The sequence below is a fragment of the Staurois parvus genome, unplaced genomic scaffold (genome assembly GCF_062004578.1).
Source record: "Staurois parvus isolate SC_StPar_1 unplaced genomic scaffold, SC_StPar_1.0 ptg000053l, whole genome shotgun sequence".
Taxonomy (NCBI): domain Eukaryota; kingdom Metazoa; phylum Chordata; class Amphibia; order Anura; family Ranidae; genus Staurois; species Staurois parvus.
The window spans coordinates 1,258,381-1,284,617 of record NW_028317849.1 but is presented as its reverse complement, the minus strand read 5'-3'; the positions used below and the strand labels follow the sequence as shown (position 1 = coordinate 1,284,617).

Genomic DNA, 26,237 nt, shown 5'->3' with positions numbered 1-26,237 from the left:
AGTATACAGCACAATAGGGGTGAAAAACCTCTTGGGACCAAGGCTACTAGGGATTTTTAAATCTAACCATAGGTTCTGACCTAGGAAGTCAAGAACCAATTTTCACCCATCACGACAGGCATATTCAATCCCTGGACCTGTATAGCACTCTACCGGAAACACCTTGGTCAGTTACTACTGTGCATGATTCTGTATACGTAGGTGTAATGGATGTGCGCATTACGCACATGGAAGTGTAGGTGAGAGCCATCTCGTCAGGTTTTTTTTTTTCCATGAGACCAGTGATCTTACCCCCTCCCTCCTCCTGCAAGTTATGCAATTCATAGCCTTAACTTTTAACACACTTCAAAAGAGCTTGTTATCTCAACTTAGGGACAGCACACACCAGCACAATCATGAGTACTAGCAGGATGGCTTTTTTTTTTTTTTTTTACAGACCATAAAAAAAAATTCTACAGATTAACAATTTTGTCTGACTTATCGTAAAACAATGACAAAATTCATCTGTTCTATCACACATGATGTGTAGGGCAATTAATGCACTAGGAACACATAATGTGCCATAAAACACCTACACAGAAAGAAGCCATGCGTGGTCGACCTCTCTGAGACCTCTGCCCAATTTACAATTGAACAAAATCCACATGCAATTCATAAAATCCAAAAGGACCAAGACACATTAATATTATGTATTTAAATGGGGAAAATCTTACTGAACAAATCAAGGTCATATATTACTAAGTAAGCACATCCCTACTTGATGACAGTCCCATCCAAAATACTGTTTGTTATCCCTGGACACGAAATATAATGCTGAACAATAATCCACCAGTTTCCAGAATACAACCTGTACACAGTGGAAGATATTATTATTAGTATAAAACTGTGTGTAAGGGAAGGCTACGATACAGTCAAACGCGTTTACCTTCCAGCCACAACCCCTTAAACCGGGTAATTGGTCAGATGGACTCTGACAACACCCCTTTGATACGACAGAAAAAGGAAATGTCAGGACCCTCTTGACAGCTCTCAATTCAACACAAACCAAGGAACACCTAACCAGACTTGAGAGAGCCACTCCACCGTTTTTGCTTGAACAATTGGACTGCTAAAACCAAAGACTTTGCAAGTATTCTTCATTTTCAACTCCTTTTTAAATTTCCTGCTTTATGGGTTTTTTTTTTTTTTATTTCTTTACACCTTTTATTTGCACTATTTTCACCTTTTCATTATTAAAACCTATTTTGAAAAGTGTTAAAACTGTCCCTAGGGCTATTAATTCAAACTAAAGAATCCCTCTTTCTTGAGGAGTGCTACTGTATATGACAAATCTCTGAGCAAACCTGTCTGTGGTGGCACAGATGTTTATTTTTCATACTTGGTCTTGCTAATACTGTAAAGAGTTAATAAGCCCAAAGCTATCTGGTGGCATTTTGGAGTTTAAAGAGTTAATTACTTAACCCAATGACAATCGCTCTCAGACTGCTGCCACCCAAATTGTGGTCCAGCGAGCTGGAAAATCTTTGTGCAGGGTGCAGCTGAGAGTGTCCTTGTTATATAAGTGACAGCGCGGTGTGAGATTTGGCCGGTTCTCTGTCATGAGTTGGAAAGAAAGGCAGGGGTTGGGCACCGCATTCTTCAAAACAGGCTGTAGTGCCAATCCTTGCATGTCGCCCTCTTCCATCATGACGGGGCCCAGGTACCATTCATCTGAGCATTTTAGCCATAGGAATGGATCTGGAAAGCCAAACTCGTTATCCCTATTGGAACCATTTTGAGCACATGGCAGTGTTTGTGCAGGGAGCTACACACCTGTGACCATCACCTTCAGGCACTAGTGAAAAAACTGAAGCACTTCCTGTATGGGAGGGGTTATATAGGAGAAGACTTCCTGTCTTATTTGCCAGGGTCCATTCACCTATATGTGGTACATAACCCAATAAGTAAGGATTAATATATGGTTGCTCTGTGTCCCATGATGTACGATAAAGTGTTTGTTTCTTTTTTTTTATCAGAGCGCAAAAGCTGTTTTCTGTTCTTTTCACCTGTGCTATATGCCGGTATGCAAGTAATAGCCATGCTTCTTAACACTCACTTCCTCACACAGACTAGCATTGCAGAGGAACAGAGGGAGTGTGTCTAACCAGGTCTGTTACTAAATGTTGATTACTTGTGCCTGCTGGACTGCATGATCATACAGGGGTTGGACAAAATTATGGACATGCCAGGAAAAAGAACGAAACAAAATCATTACCCAATATGGTGTTGGATGGCCTTTGGCATCCAAGGCGGCATGAATTCTCTTGGGAATTGACAAATAGAAGTCTTGGATGGTGGATAATGGAATATGATACCACTCTAAATGCAAAAATCTTCCCAGCTCTCGCAGATATGCCAGATGTGGAAAACGAGCTCAGCCTTGTTCTCCAAAATTGACCTAAGTGACTATGATATTGAGGTCCAGCGACTGATGCACACAGGGAACGTGTGAGACTTCGTCTGCATGCTCATCAAATCACAATTTGACAGCACCAGCTGTGTGAATCAGAGCATTAATGCCTTTGTAAATGGCACTGTCTTCAGGAAACAATGTCAGCACCATGTGGTGCACATGGTTGGTCAAAAATTTGTACATAGTCACTGGCAGTCTACTTTTAAGGTGATGATGGGGCCTGTAGAATACCAAGATATGGCTGCCCAAACCATAGCTGCGCCACCATGCTTTACCGTTGGCACGAGACAGTAAGCTCGGGACGGTGTTTGCCACATGTTTGGTGATTGGCAAAAGTGTGAAGCTTGAGTCAGACCATATTACAGTCTTCCATTGATTGATAGTTCACAATTTATAGGTGCTGCACCACTCTCCCCCCTTCTGAGCATTAATATCGGTCACTAGTGGTTTGGCAATTGCAACTCGCCTGTAAATGTTCAGCTTATGAAGTTTCCTCCACACAGTTTTTGTGGACATGGGCTTTGGAAGACTGAGATTGAGCTCTGCAGTCACTTTTGCAGCAGCTGTTTTCTTATTCCAGGTCACAATCCTGCGCAAAGTCCATTTGTGTCTTTTGGTCAGTTGAACTCATTAGTGGACGCGTTCCCGGAAACTGTATATGCCGTCATAACCTTTGATACTGTACCTTGGGACAAGGCAAATACTTTGGCAACTTCAGTCACAGAGGCACCAGCTAAGTGGGCACCAACAATTTGCACTCTCTGAAACTCAGTAAGCTCAGACATGATAGTACTAGCAGCGCATGCAGTGAATGACGAAAGTGAGGCTTCCTACATGATAGCTAGGTGTCTCATCACACAGTGGAAGCAAAAGAATGTTACACCATTTCCGCTTTCAACGCGAAACATGTCGTCGCTTTCACACCTACAAATCATGTAGTGTTTCCATATTTTTGTCCAACTCCTGTATGTTCTGCAGTAATAGGAAAAAAAGAGATAAGACTATGAAAATGGAGTTATTGTCCATTGTCCAGTTGACTGTATATCTATTTCTTTTCTATGTATTTTCACTTTTGAAGCCAAATTGGTATAACAACTACTTTATATTTGTTACATGTCCCCCATGCACATGGCATAACGAACAAAAAAAATTAAAAATTGCAGCTTACTTTTTTAAATGATCTGTTCTGGACCCTCCAGCAAAAAAACCCCTAAAAAACCCGCATGACAGTTCTTATTGTTTGTGAGCTAGCTGTGTTTGTGATGAGTAAAGCAGACTATACACTTAAAGTTTATTTTTGTGCAACCAGTGGGTTGAGCAAAGAAAAAAAAAAGAAAAAAGAAAAAAAAAAAAAGAAAAAAAAGACAGATCCCCGTATACACTCATGTGATGAAGATGCATCCCTCCCACCACCTGCGTTAGAATACACAGATCAGGCATACACCCATAGGCTGCATGCATTGACTGAATGCTGGTTTTCCAGCAGGACCAATATACCGAAGCCGATCTATGTACTTGAGTACACGCACATTGAATTTCCATACATGTATACCCTGCTTAACCCCGTCTGTACTGTGCATGCAGATTTTCATTATCCGTTGTAATGAGGATTGAAACCGGTCTGTCCTCGCAATGAGAGAGAGAGTATTAGGGCTTGGCTTCTTGCATTGTATGTTAATGAGGACAGACTTGGGAACATTTTTTTTTAGGCGCGCTGTGTGAATGGGAACACAACACATATATAGTGGGGTCTTCTTAAATTTGACTGCAAAAGTGGATTTAGGTTTTAAGACCTACTGTAGATCTTCAGGGTCAGCCAATCTACCCAACTGAGTTGTGGCAGGACAATCATGGTAACAAAACATAAGCTTCATAACATCCACATGTACCTCAACTTGCACGTTTTTTTCTGTATTTAAGGTATATTTTTAAAAAACTAAAAAGGTGCTAGCTCCCATGCAATATTTGGATGCTCTGTGTAGAATGAAGAAAAACAGACAACATAAAAAGTCTCCCTACCAGCACTGTAAAATCAGGCTTACACAGCTGTAGACTATACTGTGCACCCACATAAGAGACCTAGCCCAAACTTAAGCAGTATGCTAGGAGAGGATGTTTGTGTGTGCTGAAGAAGGGGTATGCGACACAGCATGCAACACGGGAGCATGATAAAATAATTAAAATATATAGGGCACTGTGTATAATAGAGAGGTATGCAACACTAGATTTCACCTCTGATCACCTGCCCACTGTAATAATACTGCGGGCAGGCGGCACAAGCAGGCTGGATCACGTACATGATCCAGCCTGCTCCGGTTTAGGAGCATGCAGCGCACCCCTCCTGTGATCACTGTTACCACTTAGCAGGTATCACATGATAACAATGTAAACAATCTATCATGAATGGCTTTCCATTCATGAACAACTTACTTACTGTTGTGATCTGTGGTTGGCTCATAGCAACCATATTGTACCTGGCTACCTGTACCATGTGATTAGCTGTAACCAATAAAAGATCAAAAGCAAACTGTACATGAATGGGAAACCTAATCTTTACTGTATAAGCAATTAGGGTAAAAAAAAAAAAAAATCCCTGATCACACCCCAGAGTAGTACAGTGTCCCCATGCAGGCAGTCCTATACATGTCAATTGGGTCCCAGTGGCTACATGGACACAGGCACTGCTCCCAATTGGACATCTGTGCAGGTGCATGGCCCCAAATGGAGACATCGTGCATTCGGGGGGCCATTCACCCTTTCCCACACAAACGTCAAATTGGGGGAAGTGTGTGGGTCTGTGCAGCATTGACATAAATGGGGTTGCCTACATGGAGATGCATGGAACACCTGTGCATCCCTGTGTGGGTAAACATGGCCGTCACATGGATGCACGCTGTAGTACGCCCCTTGTGAATGAGGCCTAAGTCAAAATTTCTCTTATCTTAATCGCACAGTACAGGACATAGGCAAAGTATACATCCTGGGATGTTCCTAAGCAGTGAATGAGAAGGGTGGGTAACAACTAAGAAAACAGAAGTTGGATCCTTTTGACCCTTATTTGATCTGTTGGCACAGTTCTGAGTGCTGCTGCAAGAACTTTTCAGCCAAAAGCTGCATCCACAGAATTCTGAACATGCACCTGGTATAACTTCGAAAAAGTACAGAGGACCAAGTGGCGGCCCTACAAAGCTGGGCTACAGAGACCTGTTGCTGAAATTCTCAGGAAACATCTACCAATATGGAAAGGGCACATAAAAGCACAGGAAATTTTCCTTATAAGCTGTAGAGATCATATTTCTTACAATGGTGAACTTGGAAGTAGGGTATCCCTTGCGAGGTCTCTAGGAAAAGACAAATAAGGAATCCATCTGTCAGTTCAAAGCTATAGCTTTGAGATAGACTCTTATGGCTCAGACTACATCCAGGAAAAATACATTTTTTTTAATTGTTGTGGAGCAGGGCATTGGGAAGGTAGGAATATGTCCTCAGTGAGGTGTAAATACAACCTTGTCTGTGTAAAGTATGAGGATGATACCATACAAAAGAGTGCCGCCAACTCAGAAACACATCTGACAGACATGATAGCAACCAAACAGGCTACTTAGTAGGAGTGGGAATATCCCTGATGGGTTCAAAGGGAGGTTTCTGAAGGGCAGAGAGAACCAAGTTAAAATCCCAAGAAAGCAAAATGAGTTGCAATGAGGACTTAATGTGATATTCAACTTGAAGAAAAGTGCGAACAAAGCCAGATATCTTTGTAAAAGAATGGACAAGGCTGAAACCTCTACTTTCAGAGTGCTTAAGGACAAGTTGTGGTCAAGATCTGATTATAGGAAGGCTAAAATGCAAGGAACAGAGTAATCTCTGTAACTGAAGCGCCTGTGTTCACACCACACAAAAAAGGGGTTCCAGGCACAGCAGTAAGGTCTCCCTGAAGTGATTTTTCTTGCTTTGATACAATGAGAATCACCATTTTTCTCTCTTGCATAGATTAACCTGAACCGAGACCAGGGAATTATCAAGGCATCAAAGGCCAGAACTACAGTATTCTTGGTCCTGGCTACAAATAGCAGTTTGTTGTTGAATCTACAGGCTAGGAGGTCTATATCTGGAGTCTCCCATTTCTGGCATATCAGATTAAAAATGTCTGGGTGAAGGGCCTATTTCCCTTGATCCAGTCGATGAAGGCTAAAGGTAGTCCGCTTTTCAGTTGTCCACTCTTGAGATGTGGACTGCACAAATCACTGGACAGTGAGATTCTGTTCATGAGACTGTCTGTCTTGCTTCCATCAGGGCTTCAAGACTCCTGGTGCCTCTGGTGCTTGATGTAAACCATAACTGTAGAATTTTCTGATTGCACCCTGTTTAGTTGTTCTAGAAGAAGGGGGGGGGGTTAACTCCACAATGTTGATAGGGAGCTTGGTTTACACAGGTGACAATATTCTCTGAAATGTGAGGGACTAGAACATTCCTCCCCAGCCTTAAAGACTGGCATCTGTTGTTATCACTTTCCACCAAGTTATGGAATTCCTTGCTTTGCTGGACAGGAGTATGAGAAGGTCAAGTGAAGGTTGTTACAGGTCAGGGCTCAGGGAGAAATGTTCTTTTCTGGAAGGAAAACCTTTGCTTAGGATGTGTCCAGGACCAAACCTAATTATTACAAGTGAATAGAAGGGTGGAGAGCAGTATTTTGGAAATTTATCACCCAAACAAAAGCTATGAGCATCTAAAATTGTCTTTTGGAGGTTTGTCACACTTGAAAATGGAGAGAAGTTCTTTAGTAAAAGGTAATGTATGTAACTTGTGACCTGGATGTCCTAAGTTCTGAGAAGATTAAGAAAAGGTACCTTTGTAAATACTCTGGAAGCAGAAGATAGACCAAAAGGCACTTCGACAAACTGGAAGGAATGGTCTGCTACCACAAACTGCAGAAGCACTGATGAGGTGGATAAAAGTGAATATGCAGTCTTGGATGTCTATGGATGCCATATATTCCCCTTGTCTTGGACAGGCAATTACTGACCCTGCAATTTCAATGCAAAATTTTGGAATTTGAAGGTATCTGTTGAGGGATTATAAAGTTCAGAATAGGATGAATACAGTTGGAGATACAGTACTTTAGGGCATTTTGCAAATCTAACTGTTCTTTAAAGAAGAAAGGAGTGAGGGGGCACAGTCTTGAGTTCTATTTTGTACCCCCTGAAACCATTGATTGATCCCATAGGTTTGGGACTTCTGTGACCCAGAGAGTGGCAAACTGCTACAGATGTCCTCACACTCTTAGAAGCGAGGCCACCCCTTGAGAAGAGAGCTTTGGGGAAGACCAGTTGGGCTTTGTGCCCCAAACCTTGTGCCAAAAAAAAGAAGGGATGAATGTAGGTTTGGAAGCTGAAGCCTGGGTAGAGCGGTTAGGTGCTCTACATTTTGCAAAGGCAGAGCTCCTGAGGGAGGGGTTGGAATCTTTCACTATGGAAGTAAAACCTTCCCTCCTGTGATTTTTTTTATGCATGATTTAAGTGCCTCCTCCTCAAACAGATGTCTTTCTTGAAAAGACAAAACATGTGGGGCATCTTTCAGAAGCTGCTTCAGCTGTCCCGGCTTTTAACCACAAGAGATTGCATATGTGAAAAGAGATCATTAGAGCCATTCTGGAAATTTGTCTAATGACGTTCTCAGGCAGCTACACAAAAAAGCAGAACAGAGGTAATTGCTGCTCTTTAAATGCACAATCCTAGAAAACAGGGTCAAGTTGATTGTTCATTGCCCTAGTTCAGTTAGCTGCAGTTTTATATACTGAAATTGCAGAAAGAGCACAAAATATTTGTGAAAGAAACTGCAGAAAGAACAGGTTTCTGGGTTGGGCTGCCAAAGTAGAAAGCCTTCAACAGCATCGCAAACTACCTGCAGAATCCTTGCAACAAGGAACATCTTTAACAAGTACAGTGAGACATTTGTTTAAGGCTGAGACAGCAGGATCAATTACATGAATAGATCACTATTAAGTGAACTCTGTTTCCACTAGATAGAGTTCGGCAAAAATTTCGGCATGAGTAAAAATCCTTTCTGGAGTGATCCAATTGTCAGAGATTGCACATTCTATCTGTCCATGAAAAAGGGAATGTTTTTGAGGATTTTACAGGTCTCTCTGCACCTAAGGGTGTCAAGGAGAATAAAACTGTACAATGCCAAGGCTTTCATGGATGACAGCTGTGAGCTTTTCCATGTTAGCAAGCATATTGCATGAAACTCCTTCTTCAATAATGTGGCGATCTGGAAAAAGAAAAATTTTCCACAGCTTCCTCCAATACTACCTCAATGTCCTCTCCATTCCCTTCTGTGTCTGCATCCAGAAAGTATTCACTGCGCTTAACTTTTGCCACATTTTGTTATGTTACAGCCTTATTCCAAAATGGATTAAATTCATTTTTTTCCTCAACATTCTACAAACAATATCCCACAATGACAACGTGAAAGTAGTTTTGAAATCTTTGCAATTTATTAAAAATAAGAAACAAAAAAAACCACATGTACATAAGTATTCACAGCCTTTGCTCAATACTTTGTTGAAACACCTTTAGCACCAATTACAGCCTCAAGTCGTTTTGAGTATGATGCTACAAGCTTGGCACACCTATTTTGGGCAATTTCTCCCAGTCTTCTTGCAGTACCTCTCAAGCTCCATCAGATTGGATGGGGGGGCGTAGGTGCACAGCCATTTTAAGATCTCTCCAGAGATGTTCAATCGGGTTCAAGTCTGGGCTCTGGCTGGGCCACTCCAGGACATTCACAGAGTTGGCTCGTAGCCACTCCTTTGTTATGTGGGCTGTGTGCTTAGGGTCGGTCGTCCTGTTGAAAGATGAACCGTTGCCCCAGTCTAAGGTCCAGAGCACTCTGGAACAGGTTTTCATCATGAATGTCTCTGTACATTGCTGCAATCATCTTTCCTTCGATCCTGACAAGTCTCACAGTTCCTGCCACTGAAAAACATCCCCACAGCATGATTCTTCCACCACCGTGCTTCACTGTAGGGATGGTATTGGCCAGGTGGTGAGTGGTGCCTGGCTTCCTCCAGACATGATGCTTGGCATTCAGGCCAAAGAGCTCAATCTTTGTTTCATCAGACCAGGGAGATTTGTTTCTCATGGTCTGAGAGTCCCTCAGCTGCCTTTTGGCAAACTCCTGGCTGCCATTTCCCTTTTACTGAGGAGTGGCTTCAGTCTGGCCTCTCTACCATACAGGCCAGATTGGTGGAGTGCTGCAGAGATGGTTGTTCTTGTGGAAGGTTTTCCTCTATCCACAGAGAAATGCTGGATCTCTTTCAGTGACCTTCGGGTGTTAGGTTACCTCCCTGGCTAAGGCCCTTCTCCCTCGATCACTCATTTTGGCCGGCCGCCTGCTCTAGTAGGATTCCTGGTGGTTCCAAACTTCTTTCATTTACGGTTGATGGAGGCCACCGTGCTCATTGGGACCTTCAATGCTGCAGAAATTTTTCCGTACCCTTCCTCAGATCTGTGCCTTGATACAATACTGTCTAAGGACAACTCTTTGGACTTCATGGCTTGGTTTGTGCTCTGACATGCATTGTTAACTGTGGGCCCATATATATATATATATATATATATATATATATATATATATATATATATATACATAGGTTTATGCCTTTCCTAATCATATCCAATCAGCTGGATTTCCCACAGGCAGACTCCAATCAAGTTGTGGAAACAGGATGCACCAGAGCTCAATTTTGAGTGTCATGACAAAGGATGTGAATACTTACGTACGTGTTTTTATTTTTTATTTTTAATAAATTGCAAAGATTTAAAAATGAACTTCTTTCACATTGTCATTATGGGGTATTGTTTGTAGAATGTTGAAAAAAATGAATTTAATCCATATTGGAATAAGGCTGTAACCAGGGTGGATAAAAATCAATGATTTAAAAAAATCGGATTTTTTTTATTTAAATCGGATTTTTTGAATAAAGTGCTTTTTGAGGAAAATATATTACCATCCAAAGGTTATTCCATCATGAAATTAAGATTAGTTTTTTAATTATGTAGAATAAGGCTTTTGGTAAATAAATTCCTTTAATCCATTCACAATGTCATGTTCTTCCAGAAGTTTTTGTAAGATTATTGGGCAGTTTCTATGCCTACAAGATATTATCACAGATGCTTGGTTTACTTTTGCAGTTCTCAAAACTGAATTTGACTCAGCGGAGATCACATGCCTCTTCTTCACAGCAAAAATGTTATAACATGAACAGTTAAGAAAAAGACCTTAATCCTAACTTCTACAAACCTATGAATACAGAATCAACCCCTTCAGTGCTAAGTTTCAAGAAGTTCAGTGAATAGAATAGAAACAATATTTTTCTGATTGTTTGGAGTGGAATAGATCTGCACAAGAAGAAAGTGAAACTAAGTGTGAGGAGGAAGGGGCTGACAGTCTAAGTTTCTTAAAATATATATATTTTGTTTAGCCAAATTAGTTAACAAACATGGATGTTTGTTTAAGCAAATAACATATGCTGTAATGTTATTGTTTCAGTTGAATAAATCTATTTAAATTGTTATTAAGGTAATGATTATTTTTCTCCTTCCTAAGTACAACAGAAAAGTTGTCCAAATATGAATGATTAACCTATTAAACTGGGGATAAAAAAAACGAATATGAAAAGTTATTCTAAAAATCTTCATCTACTTACATATTAAAGTTATACCAGCAAGAATTAGTCTATGTAGAAAACTATGATTTAAATCAAGCCTTACTGACTAGTGATTTAAATTGTGATTTAAATCAGTTTGATTTAAATAAAATCCACTCTGGCTGTAACTTAATATGTAGCAAAAGTTAAGTTCTGTGAATACTTTCTGGATGCACGGTATGAAACAGATGCAAAAAATTATGTTTTTAACAGGTACACCTCATGTTGCGTGCCTGATATAGAGCTTGACATTCTAAGACCAGTGATAGAGCTTTGTCATTCAAAGATTTACTGTTGTGCAGGCCTTTCGTAGAGTGAATGTTTGCCTGCAGTTTTGCAATGGTTCCCTTTCACTTGGTCTCCACCATAGCTATATGTAAGGATATTCCCCTGTGGGCCACTCAGGGAGTAGGGTATAGAATATAGGGTAAGTGTGTCCAGAAGGAGATAAAGCAACCTAGGTGTAGACTGTCTTGAAGCATGGTCTAAGGGTGGGAGAAAGTGCCTGGGTACTAATTAAGGGATCTAGGTGGAAGTGGAAGGAAAATGAGTTGTTGAATTTTAGTGCCAAATTTGAAAGGTTTACACTGTATTAATACAATTCCAATATAGCCCCGGTCTTTTACAGTAATGGTCAGACATACAGGGTGACCCTGTTTTCCCTTTCTATGACACTGAACTGTATATAAAGTCCAGGCTTTCCCTGTACAGCACCATGTGGCTGATTACACTAAGTGCCAAGATGAGCACCTATGCAGGATCCAGTGCACGAGAAACATGACTGGCTCTCCTCACAGTTTAGGGTCTGGGTAAGGCTCCCAAGGTTTACAGAGGTTGCACTAATCTGGATACATTGCTTCTGTTTGTGGTATTAGAGGAGAGGGAGAAGATGACTGAAGAATCTGAAGCTAAGAGATTTCTCTGTGAAGGAAGTTTCATCACTTTAGGACACCAACACAAAATTGGGGATTCAAGGAGTGGGGTAGAGTTAAAGGGGAGGTACCCAGCGGGCTTGTACTCAAAGCATGCTAGTGTCTATTCACCTCAAGGTACAAGACTATAACACAGGGTCCATGAATACTTTTCTTGCATCCTATAATGTAAGATTAAGATAAACAGATTTGCAAACTAAGGCTAATGTCTGTAATACAGATATGATGCACGTCATGACACAGAGATATGAATTAGTCCTGGCTTGCAAATCCATCTGTACAGCAGACAGGCACAAGTGAACATAAACCTGTAGACAGTATGGACAGTGAGGAGTGAGCCAAAGAACTGTAGAGTGCAGATATCAGGGATTAAATAAATACTAGGGAATATGCTGTGTGTAGATCTCGTTGGGGACATGGTGGCAAGGTGCTTTGTGCTAGAGTGCAGACTTCACAGATGGCATGAGTAATGGGGAATGTGCTGGAGTTCAAATCTCACTGGTGACATGTATACTGAAAAATGTACTGGAGTTCAGATCTCACTGGTGATATAGATACTGGGGATGAACTATGTGCTTGAAAGCAGATCTTACTAGTGACCGTGTGTACCAGAGAACAGACCTCCCTTGTTTTTCCTCCTGCAGCATTACAGTGCCTTGAAAAAGTATTCATACCCCTTGAAAGTTTACACATTTTATCATGTTACAATCAAAAATGTGAATGTATTTTATTGGGATTTTATGTGATAGTCCAACACAAAGTGGCACATAATTGTGAAGTGGAAGGAAAATGATAAAGGTTTTCAGATTTTTTTTACAAATACATTTTTTAAAAGTGTGTAGTGTATTTGTATTCAGCCCCCTTTACTATGATACCCCCAACTAAAATCTAGTGGAACCAATTGCCTTCAAAAGTCACTTAATTAGTAAATAGAGTCCACCTGTGTGTAATTGAATTTCAGTATAAATACAGTTCTGTGAAGCCCTCAGAGGTTTTAGATAACATTAGTGAACAAACAGCATCATGAATGCCAAGGAACACACCAGACAGGTCAGGGATTAAGTTTTGACGTTTAAAGCAGGGTTAGGTTATAATAAAAATATCCCCAGCTTTGAACATCTCACGGAGCACTGTTCAATCCATCATCTGAAAATGGAAAGAATATGGCACAACTGCAAACCTACCATGACTTGGCTGCTCACCTAAAATGACAGGCAGGGCAAGGAGAGCATCAATCAGAGAAGTGCCAGGAGGCCCATGGTAACTCTGGAGGAGCTGAAGAGATCCACAGTTCAGGTGGGAGAATCTGTCCACAGGACAACTATTAGTTGTGCACTCATAAAAGCCTTTATGGAAGAGTGGCAAGAAGAAAGCCATTTTTGAAAGAAAGTCATAAGAAGTCCCGTTTGCTGGAATACATGTGGGAGACAGAGCAAACATGTGGAAGAAGGTGCTCCGGTCAGATGAGACAAACATTGAACACTGCACATTGCCACCGTGAAACATGGTGGTGGCAGCATCATGTTGTGGGGATGCTTTTCTTCAGCAGGGACAGGGAAGCTGGTCAGAGTGATGGGAAGATGGATGGAACCAAATACAGGGCAATCTTAGAAGAAAACCTGTTAGAGTCTGCGAAAGACTTGAGACTGGGGCAAAGGTTCACCTTCCAACAGGACAACAACCCTAAACATACAGCCAAAGATACAACGGAATGGTTTATTCCATTAATTTCAAAGCATATTCATGTGTTAGAATGGCCCAGTCAAAGTCCAGACCTAAATCCAATTGAGAATCTGTGGCAAGACTTGAAAATTGTTGTTCACAGATGCACTACATCCAATCTGACAGAGCTTGAGCTATTTTGCAAAGAAGAATGGGCAAAACTGTCACTCTCTAGATGTGCAAAGCTGGTAGAGACGTACCCAAAAAGACTTGCAGCTGTAATTGCAGTGAAAGGTGGTTCTACAAAAGTACTGGCTCGGGGGGGGGGGGGGGGGGGCTGAATACAATCCACGCCACACTTTTTAGATATAGATTTGTAAAATATTTTGAAAACCATTAATTTTCCTTCCACTTCACAATTATGTGCCACTTGGTGTTGGTCTATCACAGTAGTCTCCGAACTGCAGCCCAGGGTCTAGATGTGGCCTTTTGGTTGCCTTTATCTGGCCTTTGGGGCATAATTCCTACAACTGACACCAACAGGTGGGCACTATTCCTCCCACTGACACCAATGATGGGGCACTATTTCTCCCACTGAAACCAGTGATGGGGCACTATTCCTCCCACTGAAACCAGTGATGGGGTACCATTTCTTCCCGATACAATGTGAAGGTAATTTCCAGAGTCATCAGCCACCTGTTCCAACACTCTAATTTTGATGCGTGAAGCTTGAATTGGACCCAAGAGTGAAAATAAAACCCCCAGTTTTTAAAGCACTTTCAGCAGATGAATACATTACCAAGTATGAAGCATCTTAATCTTTGCCTCTGCTTCTGTTTGAGCTGGTTCCATGATCACTGCCCGAGGTTTCCCGTTTCATGGCAACTCCTTTCTCTTGCAGCGCTTTATGGAGCCACCCTTGTATGCAGGAACTAGGGTTAGGTCTCCCTACACTGTGTCTAAGAAAGGCTTATGTAACTCTACCCAGACTGACAGGTTTCATCAACATTTACCAGAGGTCTTTAGAAATCTCTTTTTTCAAATGACATTCTGTTCCTCTGTGTTATTAACTTAACTTCTGCTACTAATGGTTTAGATAGAAGAAACTATACTAAATCAAGTTTGGAGGACCCAAATTAGTCCCAATGGTAGACTAAATCTAAATACTTTTTAAAGCGCAACTGAACCGTCTTAAAATTACTATAAAGCCTATAAAGCATTTTTTACCTTAATGCATTCCTTACATTAAGGTAAAAAATGTTTAGACATCAGAATCCTTTACGCCCCAATCCCACTTACATGAGACCTCATTCGATCCAGTGTTCTGCACATCTGCAACTCTTCTCTCCACTCACTTCCACATATATGAGTGCCCCATAGAAAGCGTCTTTCTATGGGGCACTCGGCAGTAGGGAGGAGCCAAGAGCGTAGGCAGGAGACCAGAGAAGAGGAGGTTTGGGGCCACTCTGTGCAATTCTATTGTGGGGGTTTAATTGGGCTTTAAATTATGAGGACCTGAAACTATATGGCGTTCTTTTTTCAGGCTCTGGTGAGTGCAAGCACACCCTTTTTCTTCATATCACTGAAGTTACGAGCACATACTACTACTGACGCTAGCTCCCGGAAAAATTGACACATCTTACTTGAATATTTTCAAGGACTTATATGTTCACTTATTAGCGCATAAGATTGCGCATTATATGTCACCATCTCACTATATTAAGAGCGCTGCAATTTTTGATACTAGTTACCTATATTGCTGCCTCCTCCTCTTCACTCCATCTTTCTGTAGGGGTCCTTCAAGGTTCTGTCCTTGGACTCCTTCTCTTCTCCATCTACACCTCCTCCTTTGGTCACTTGATAAACTCCCATGGCTTTAAGTACCATCTCTATGCTGAGGACACACAAATCTATCTTTCTACCCCTCACCTCACCCCTTCAGTCTCCTCTCGCATTACTAACCTACTAAGTGACATATCGGCATGGATGTCACTTCACTTCCTCGAACTCAATCTTTCCAAAACTGAGCTCTTAGTATTCCCCCAGCTCGTTCCCCTTCCCCTGACTGATCAAAAACACAATCATCGGTCCCTCCCCTCATGCCAGGGTACCAGGTGTAATCCAAGACTCCCATCTGTCCTTTTAGCCCCAAATCCAATCACTGTCCAAATCTTGTAGACTTCACCTCAGCAACATCTCCAAGATACGCCCGTTCCTAACCTCGGAAACCACTAAGCAACTTATTCACTCCCTGGTCATCTCTCGCCTTGACTACTGTAACTCCCTCATTGGCCTACCTAATTGCAGGCTATCCCCTCTTCAGTCTATCATGAATGCTGCTGCCAGACTCATCCACCTTATGAACCCTACTAACCGTTCTGTATCTGCCTTCCCTCTCTGCCAATCCCGCCACTGGCTTCCCATTGTCCAACGGATAAAATTCAAAACATTAACAATAACATATAAAGCCATTTATAACTCTGCCCCAAATTACATCACCGATCTTGTCTCTAAATATCACCCAAACCGTACTCTCCGCTCCTTGCAAGACCTCCTACTCTCTAGCTCCATTGACTCCACCTCCCATGCTCGTCTCCAGGACATCGCCAGAGCTTCCCCCATCCTCTGGAACTCTCTACCCTAATTTATCAGACTATCGCCTACTCTGCTCACTTTTAGGCGATCTCTGAAAACCTCTCTCTTCAAGGAAGCCTATCCTGCCCTCAGCTAATGGAACCTTCTACTCTTCCAACCAGTCCATCCCCCATAGTTACTACCTTTTGTACCGCTAGCCCCTCCCTCCTAAACTATAAGCTCCAAGGAGCAGGGCCCTCCTATCCCTCTTGTATTGAACTGTATTGTTGCTGTATTGTCTCCAGTTATAGTGTAAAGCGCTGAGCAAAACTGTTGGCGCTATATAAATCCTGTATAATAATAATAATTTCAGAAAAAACATGCAAATACCAAGCGCAGTGATGTTCCAGGGGATGTTTAGATAACTACAGTACAGACATGAAAATAAAACAATAAAGGAGTGCTGCCAACCATGTGGAAGTCAATAGAGTCACAAGCCCAGGAACAGATAAAATCAAATATATTCCCATAAGCTGGAGGATGACACATGATCCTGGACCTAATAGTAGGTTGCTCAGCACAGGAGCCTCAGGAAAGTGGGAGGAGTGTGAGATGGCACGTCCGACGGACGTCACATGTCCCAGAACCAGGTGAGAGCAAACTGGAAGCTTAGGAGAGCACTCAAACCATGTCAAACCAACCCAGAGAAGCTGGTTATCATAACATGTCTCAGGGACTAGCCCCATCCTCAGATCATCCCAATCATCTTGATCTGAGATTGATTTTTCTGTAGTGAATTTTGATTTTATCTGTTCCTGGGCTTGTGACTATTGATTTCTACAGGGTTGGGAGCACTCAATTTCAAGATGTTTATTTAAAGTGTTGATTTTTCCTAAGATCCAGAATGAACAAATAGAGGGTTCAGATCTCTGCTCCAACCCAGAAGACTGGAGTTGATTGCGACAAAACGTGGTTCAAGGATATAACCAAATCACCTTGTCCAGAGACAGACTGGATTTTTCCCATGCCATGAGGTTTTGTTGCAAGGCTTGAATATATTTGGGCAAATGGAACAGTTATAAGGTGGATGTCATCAAAAATAATACCTGCATGGAGAACCAATGATGTGACTGAAGTTGCAAAACCTGACTCTGTAGCTTTGTCAACTTCTCTCGAGGTAGGAAAACCTTGGCTTGAAGTGAATCCAGGAAGAGGTCCAAGGACCCCAAGCTTTGTGACAGCATCAGAAATTACTTCTCTATGTTCACAATCTAGCCTAAGTTCTCCAAGGTTTGCAGAATGACGGACACATTGGAACTCAAAGCCAGGGAGGTCTGCTCCTGCAGCAATAGATCAGCATCCAATAACTGGAATCATTAAATCTGAGATGGGGAAATCCAAGATCTCGTGTGAGGATCTTTGTAAAAAACTCTTGGGTCTGAGACCAAAGCGAAAGTCAACAAACTGATAGCGATGGTTGTTCGCAGCAAGGTGAAGAAATCGCCAATGACCTTAACCACTAGCCTACAGGGCACTTATACCCCCTTCATGCCCAGGCCAATTTCCAATTTTTTAAAAAAATGTTTGTGACAGATAGAGCTTTATTTTGGTGGTATTTAGTCACCTTTGGGTTTTTTATTTTTTCTTAAACCAAAAACCGCTGAAAATTTTGAAAAAAAACAAAAAAACTTTTTTTTCTTAGTATTTGTTATAAAATTTTGTAAATAAGTGATTTTTCTCCTTCACTGATGTGCACTAATGAGACTGCACTGATGGGCACCGATAGGCTGCACTGATGGACACTGATAGGTGGCACTGGTAGGTGGCACTGATGGGCATTGACAGGCATCACCAATGGGCACTGAAAGGCAGCACTGACTGGCACTGTTAGGCGGCACAGATAGACAGCACTGACAGGCACTGATGCACACTGATAGGCAGCACTGACTGGCATTGATAGGTGGCACTGAAAGGCAGATCAGATGGGCACTGATATGTGGCATTGATGTGGCACTGGCAGGTGGCATGGATGAGCATTGATGGACACTGACAGGTGGCACTGCTGGGGCTACACAGATCATCAGGGCACAGTGATCATCAGTGCTCTGATCTGTGTACATGTCCCTTCCGAGGAATGCCGATAACCAGCATGACAGCTTGTGGGGAGAGATAACCGGCATTTCCCTGTTTAAATGTGATCAGCTGTGACTGGACACAGCTGATCACATGACCGAGCTGACATCTTCGGATCTTTCAGTGGATCGGTGATCCGCTGTGTCCAAGGGACACAGCACACCGCCGATCGCCGCGCGCTCCCGAAGCTGCGCATGTGCGGTTAGAACAAGAGAACCGCCTTGCATCCATCATTTTACTATATGGCAGGCGGGAGGCGGTTAAAGATAGGATTGTGTAAACACACTTCCCTTAAGTCAATTGAAACCAAGAGCTCTCGAGATGAAGGAAGGCAACACCTGACCAAATAATTCCATCCCAAACTCAATACCCAATAAAAAGGAGTTGTGGATCTTTATATCCAAGATGGGACTAAAGCATACTGCGGGTTTCGGAACTGTAAACAGATCTGAATACAAACCTTAAAACAACAGTTCAGTTAAGAAAATGGGAAAGGTGACCCACTAACTCAACATTCCTGATCGGCTGAAAGGAATTTTTGTTAGAAATTGCTGGGACACAGGAAGAGTCAAGGTGTTGTGCTAAGTCGCTCTGCGTCTCTATGGAGTGTGGCTCCATAAACACAGTTCGGAGCGAGCACACACTGCGTGCCTCCATAGCAAGTGGCTTGCTGAGGGAGCACATGAAGAAAGAGGAGGAGCCAAGATTGCCAACAGGGGACCCCAGAAGAGGAAGTTCAGGGTCACCCATTGGACAGAGAAGGCGAGTATACCATGTTTATTATTTTAATAAAAAAAAAAAATATATAAAACTTAAACCAACTACAAAAAATTTAAATGTATGGGCAGATGGAACTTTAACCCCTTCATGCCTAATGGGAAATAAATATTAAAGCCTAAGTAAAATTTTACAACTTTGACATGTGTTAACAAAACCGTACATATCATCACAACTACTTTGTACATCTAGGTGAATTATACCTTGTTTTTTTTCAGGACAAATTGGGCTTTCATTTGGTGGTAAATGGTAATGGATATCCCCTGAGTTTTTTTGTATTATCAAAGAAAAACTGGCCCAAAATAGTACAAAAAAAATATATTTTTTTTGTAATTTAGCTGTATATTTCTTGTTACTACCATAACCTACTACCAAAGAACAACCCAAAAGAAATTCTCCAGCTCTTGACGATGCCAGCGATACCATATATGTGTATGTTATTTGTTGTTTGTACCTGTAGTGCAGCCCAGAAACAATAGTGCGCATTTTGGTTCTTTTGTTTTACCTAAAACAAACTGACACTAATACCAATTAAAATAAAAAAAAAATCCTGACCTTTGACCCTGACCTTGACTCAAACACTAACCCTGGCACTGAACTAGATAAAACCTTGTTCTAGGTATTTTTTCTTTTATTTTTTAATATTTATGTTTTTGTTTTTATTTTTCAACAGTTGAGATTTGTTTTCTCTCTGCAAGGAGAGAGATACAATTGTCTTTTAATAAATACTACTGCACTTAGTCTGAAGCTCTCTGCTGTTCTTTTTTATTTTTTTCAGAGGTACTTCACTCTTATAAGGAGCAGCCACTGGTGTTGCATGGAGAAGGATATAGGCTTTTTGGACTCATTTGCATGGACTTTTTTGGGGGTTAACAAGGAATCTCTAACTACAGCTTGTTCAAGGTTTCTGCTTTTCCCTTGTTCACTAGTTTATGAGTGGGGAGATTCTGTTCTGTACCATTTGCTTATCTTTACAGATGGAACTTTTGCTGCCTGCTGCATGATTACTTTGAATGCACAGACTGGCAAAAGTTTAGGGAGGCTGCTACTTTGGATGAGAGCATTACTTTGACCTGCTTTGTTTGAGGTCATCACACCTACCGATTGGTGATTGTGAAAATATGTAACTGAGGGACCATATTGCAAGATCTTAATTATGCAAAAGTCGTCTAATTTTTAGTGCTACATCTTTGTTTAAACATGATCTAAATAAATACATGTCTTATGTCCCTGCATATATCAGTAAGAGTGCTGAAGATGTGGATTTTATTAAACTAGTAATATTGTTCAGAATCATAAAGCACAAATAAATGATGAGATGAGGACTGGTTAGAGCCAAAAATACAGTCAGGTGACAAGGAGCCTACAGCACTGTTATAAATGAGTCTGAGAACAGGCATTTGGGAGGCAAAGCCAATATGCCAGATGAGACTGGGGAAGGGACCGAAATACAAACACTAAAAGGATATGTAGCAGGCCATCACAGGCTACAAGCGTAAACAAGTCTCCTTAAGTAAATGTGAGGCCTCATTCCCAGATGAACTTTACTTCTATACTCACTTTGATCATCCTAATAAAGATTTAGCCACAAAGTCCACACCCCATATGGGAGAAATGTATATTAAAGTCTCCACAGTGGATGTGAGAAAGAGCCTGCTGGGACTAAAGTCTAGTAAAGCTGCGGGGCCTGATAGTATCTCTGGAAGTGTTCTAAAGAACTGTACCCACTGTATACAGTAGCTGAAAACATTAAATATGTTCAGCAGGAGAGTGTTTTAAGATGCCGGCTATTGTTCCTATATCAAAGAAATCTCTGGTTTCCTGTTTAAATGACTACCATCTGGTGGCTTTCACCCAAATTATATGAATTGCATTGAGAAGTTGATGCTTAGTCATGTAAACAAGCACATTTCAGTTAGTCTGCATTCCCATCAGTTTTCTTTTTGTGCAAATCGATTTACTGCAAATGCTATGGACACTACTCTGCAAGTAGTTCTTACACATCTTGAGAGAAATACCAGTAATATTTTGAATGCCATTTTGTGGAATTTAGTTAAACTCTTAATGCAACTGCATCTTGCTGTAAGTTTAGTACCTTGGGTCTGAGTGTTTCGCTCTAAAACCAGATATTTGACTTTCTTACCATTAGGCTACAAATAATTATAAATTTGAATGTGTCCCCCTCTGCTCTGTTTATAAATATGGGTGCCCTTCAGGAACGTGAGCTTAGTCCTTTATTGTTTACCTTGTATACCTATGACAGTGTTATGAAAGAAAACAGAATTGTTATGTTTGCGATGATACCAACATTATTTGTTAGATTGTGAATAGTGGGCTCAATTCCAGTGGATCGATTTGGATACAATCATCTTTCCCATACATGGATGGAAATTCGGCTAGGCCCTGCTGAACTGGCTGAATTTCAATCCATTTGTGGCCCACTAAAGTTACATTGAGGTTAGTTATAGATTGAGGTGGTTGCCATTTGCTTGTACAGTTGGTTGAATCTAATGTGGGGATGCACTGGATACCTTCAGCTGCCACTTGCTAAGCTTCCTGCGTGTACCTGTGCTTTTAAGGAGGGGTGGGCTCCCTCTAGGCAAACCTTCCCTTCATATATCTACTGTTATATGTACTCCAACTTGGAGACTCTCGAAACTATAGTCAGGATCACAGTATTCAGGGGAGTCTTGACGTAGGCACTGGGGCTTACACATACATTTGCAAATGTGACTTTCAGGATTTTCTATATCCGGCCAGTAGCTGCTGATAGTAGAAAAATCTTCCAATTATAACAAAAAAATATAGCATAAAGGAAAAAAAACAACCATTCTCCTAAGACTACAAAAAAAGGAGCTGGATTGGTGTAGGAGTTATTATAGCCCTTAGGGCACTGGCCTTCAGCTTTCTATATGCCTAGTGTCCAGTTCTCCTGTAGGCAGCAGTAAAACCATAGGTCGGTTACTATCAACCTGTGTACCTCAATGGAAGATAGAGAAAAATTACCCTTCTTTTACATATACTTACAATCTGCAAAACGAGGAGAGAGATCAGCAGACCCTCCAGAAGCCAGAGAAGGAGACATCTGTTCAGTTTCAGCTGATGCTTGCTCCTGTGCAAGGAGAACATGAGACATCTGTACTCTACATCTAATTGAAAGCAGTGCATTTTAAGAGTACATAGGGATTTCTTACCTGGAATAAAGGCTGTGCACGGTCAGATCCACTACTCTCTACATCATTTTCTGGTAAAGGGTCTGATGCTTCATAGCCATAAAATGCTAATAAATCTTGGACTGCCAGCTCCTCTTCCTATTCAAACAAGGAAAAAAAAAAAACACATCAGACACTTGTCAAATCACACCATCAACCCAGAACAGAGCCGACAGCTCAAAGCTAAACTCCCGATTTGTTGTTCTGTCCATCCCGTTTTGAGATTTAGACAGCTCTGCCTCACCACACAGCCTTTTTTTTTTGCAAGGGTAGGAGACCTGCAGTTAGTTAACACTTAAGTCTTCCTCCACACCCTCTGAGAATACAGTGAACAGAGAAGCAGCAGAATATGGAGATTAGTTCCTTGTCACTCTGCTTTTGCAGTCTATCATCATGCATCTTATATTGCAGCGCAATGGATTAGCTCAGTGTGTTGCTTCTTCCTTACCTATTCTAAGCCCTATTGTACAGTAACTGCAAGAGGCAAATACAAAGTCAAATGTGGGGTTCTTACACTACTTGCAATGTATTACAGTGGATATAAAAAGTCTACACACCCCAGGTTTCTGTGATGTAAAAAAATGAGGCAAAGATAAATCATTTCAGAACTTTTTACATCTTTCATGTAACCTATAAACTGTACAACTCAGTTAAACAACAAACAAACAAACTAAAATTCTTTTAGGTGGAGGGAAGTAAAACTAAAATAATATGGTTGCATAAGTGTGCACATCCTTAAACTAATACTTTGTTGAAACACTTTGATTTTATTACAGCACTGTCTTTTTGGGTATGAGTCTATCAGCATTGAATATCTTGACTTTGCCCACTCTTCCTTGCAAAAACACTCTAAATCTGTCAGATTGCGAAGGCATCCCCTGTGCACAGCCCTCTTCAGATCACCCCCACAGATTTTCGACTGGATTCAGGTCTGGGCTCTGGCTGGCCCATTCCCAAACTTTAATCTTCTTCTGTTGAAACCATTCCTTTATTGATTTGGATGTATGCTTTGGGTCGTTGTCATGCTGAAAGATGAAGTTCCTCTTCCTGTTCAGCTTTTTAGCAGAAGCCTGAAGGTTTTGTGCCAATATTGACTGGAATTCCCTCTACCTTGACTAAGGTCCCAGTTCCAGCTGAAGAACAGCCCCAAAGCATGAGGCTGCCACCACCATGCTTCACTGCGGGTATAGTGTTCTGTTGGTGATGTGCAGTGTTGTTTTTGCACCAAACATATCTTTTGGAATTCTGGCCAAAAAGTTCAACCTTGGTTTCATCAGACCAGAACACATTTTCCCACATGCTTTTGGGAGACTTCAGATGGTTTTTTTGCAAAATTTACCCAGGCTTGAATGTTTTTCTTCATAAGAAAAGGCTTTCGTATTGCCACTCTATCCCATAGCCCAGACATATGGAGAATACGGGAGATTGTTGTCACGTGTACCACACAGCCAGTACTTGCCAAATATTCCTGCAGCTCCTTTAAAGTTGCTGTAGGGCTCTTGGCAGCCTCCCAGACCAGTTTTCTTCTCGTCTTTTCATCAATTTTGGAGGGAAGTCCAGTTCTTGGTAATGTCACTATTGCGCCATATTTTCTCCACTTGATGATGACTCTTCACTGTGTTCCATGGTATATCTAATGACTTGGAAATTCATTTTTACCCTTCTCCTGGACTGATACCTTTTAACAATGAGATCTCTCTGATGCTTTGAAAGCGGTCTGCAGACCATGGCTTTTGCTGTAGGATGCAACTAAGAAACTGTCAGGAAAGACCTACTAGAACAACTGAACTTTATTTGGGGTTAGTCAGAGGCACTTTAACCACTTCCCGTCTGGCCATTGTATATAAACGGCCGGACGGTGGCAGTGCAGGGTCGGGTGGCCGTTTATAAACGGCCTCCCCGCACCCTGCTTGTGCGCGCTCCCTGGGAGCGCGCAGCACCGTGATCCGGTGCCCGCTGTGTCCTCCGGACACAGTGGAACACCGCTCGGACGGGACCTCTGTGCAAGGTCCCGATCATGTGATCACTGATTGGCCAATCAGTGATCACATGCAAAGTAGTAAGCAAGATGTCACTTGTGACATCATTGCTTACTACGTGTGAAATCTGTGAATGATCACAGAGGTCACAGGGTACAAGGCTATTCACAACAGCCTTGTACCATGTGACAAGCTGTGACCAATCACAGCTCACTCAGTAGTTCTCAATGGCTGCAAGAATGCAGCTAGAGAGAAGGAGAAATTATTGCTTTTACAGCCTTTATGGGTGTAAAAGCAATCCATGTAAAAAAAAAAAAAAAAAAAAAATCTTGATCACCCCCAAGTAGTACAGTGTCACCATGGTAACACTGTACTGCTAGGGTGACAGTATGCAAAATAAATATAAAAAAATTAAAAAAAAGGTAAAAAATAAAGGTTTAAAAATTATAAATTTTTGGTTATAAACGAATTTGGGTTATTTTTTTTTTACTAAAAAGATAACGGAATAAATTTTGGCCAAGATTTATGATGAAATACTATTTGCAAAGTTTTATAAGAAACGCTTTTTTCCAAATTTTTGGACTTTTTCATTTACATAGCAAAAAAAATAAAAATCCCAGTGGTGAATAAATACCACCAAAATAAAGCTTTATAGGTCTCAAAAAAATTCATATGGGTACAGTGTTGCATGACCGCACAATTGTCAAAGTGTGAGAGCACTGAAAGCTGAAAATTGGCCTGGACAGGAAGGGGGTAAATGATGGCGTGTACTGACTCCTAATGTAACATGATTTTGAATGTGATTGCTTAATTCTAAACACACTCCTAGTAATAAGAGGGTGGCACACTTATGCAATCACTTTTTTTATGTTCACTTCCCACCCTAAAAGATTTCAGATTGTTTTTCAATTGAGTTGTACAGTTTATTGGTCACATCAAAAAAGGTGGAAAAAGTTCTGAAACGATTTATCTTTGTCTAAATTGTTACATAACAGAAACCTTAATTTTAACAGGGGTGTGTAGACTTTTTATAACCACTGTAGAGTACCATGCAGGTGTGAAAAAATGTTTTTAATGAAAAATGCTTTCAGAAATAGAAGTTTTAATGGTTTATTTGTATCAATTAACCAAATGGAAAGTAAATGAATGGAAGAGCAATCCAAATCCAATCAATATTTGGTGTGACCACCTTTTGCCCTCAAAACAGAATCAATTCTTCTAGGTAAACTTGCACACAGTTTTGAAGGATCTCGGCAGTTAGGTTGTTCCAACTTGGAGAACCACAGATCTTCTGTGGATAAAGGCTGCCTCAAATCCTTCTGTCTCTTCATGCAATCCTAGACAGATTCAATGATGTGGAGATCAGGCCTCTGTGGGAGCCAAACCATTACTTCCAGGACTCCTTGCTCTTTACACTGAAGATAGTTCCCAATGACATTGGCTGCATGTTTGTGGTCGTCCTGCTGCAGAATACATTTGGTGTTAATCACATGCCTCCCTGATGGTATGGCATGATGGATAAGTATCGGCCTGTATTTCTCAGCATTGAGGACATCATTGATCTTGACCAAATCTCCAACTCCATTTGCAGAATTGCAGCCCCAAACTTGCAAGGAACCTCCACCATGTTTCACTGTTGCCTGCAGGCACTCATTCTGCACCACTCTCCAGCCCTTCAGAGAACAAACTGCCTTTTGCTACAACCAAATATTTCAAGTTTTGACTCATCAGTCCAAAGCACCTGCTACCATTTTCTGCACCCAAGTTCCTATGTTTTCATGCATAGAACGTGGAAACAAGGCTAAA

The 26,237-nt window shown here is 41.3% G+C and overlaps 1 protein-coding gene across 1 annotated transcript in view; it reads right to left on the bottom strand.

The window, feature by feature from the left end:
• Positions 1–26,237, bottom strand: part of LOC149470062 (mesoderm induction early response protein 2-like) — a 90,663-nt gene that overhangs the window by 45,961 nt on the left and 18,465 nt on the right. The window contains exons 3-4 of the mRNA XM_089667663.1: positions 22,435–22,551; positions 22,268–22,352 (exon numbers count right to left, since the gene is read on the bottom strand). Coding sequence (XP_089523789.1) covers positions 22,268–22,352; positions 22,435–22,551 — 202 coding nt within the window. The remainder of the gene's footprint in view (positions 1–22,267; positions 22,353–22,434; positions 22,552–26,237) is intronic.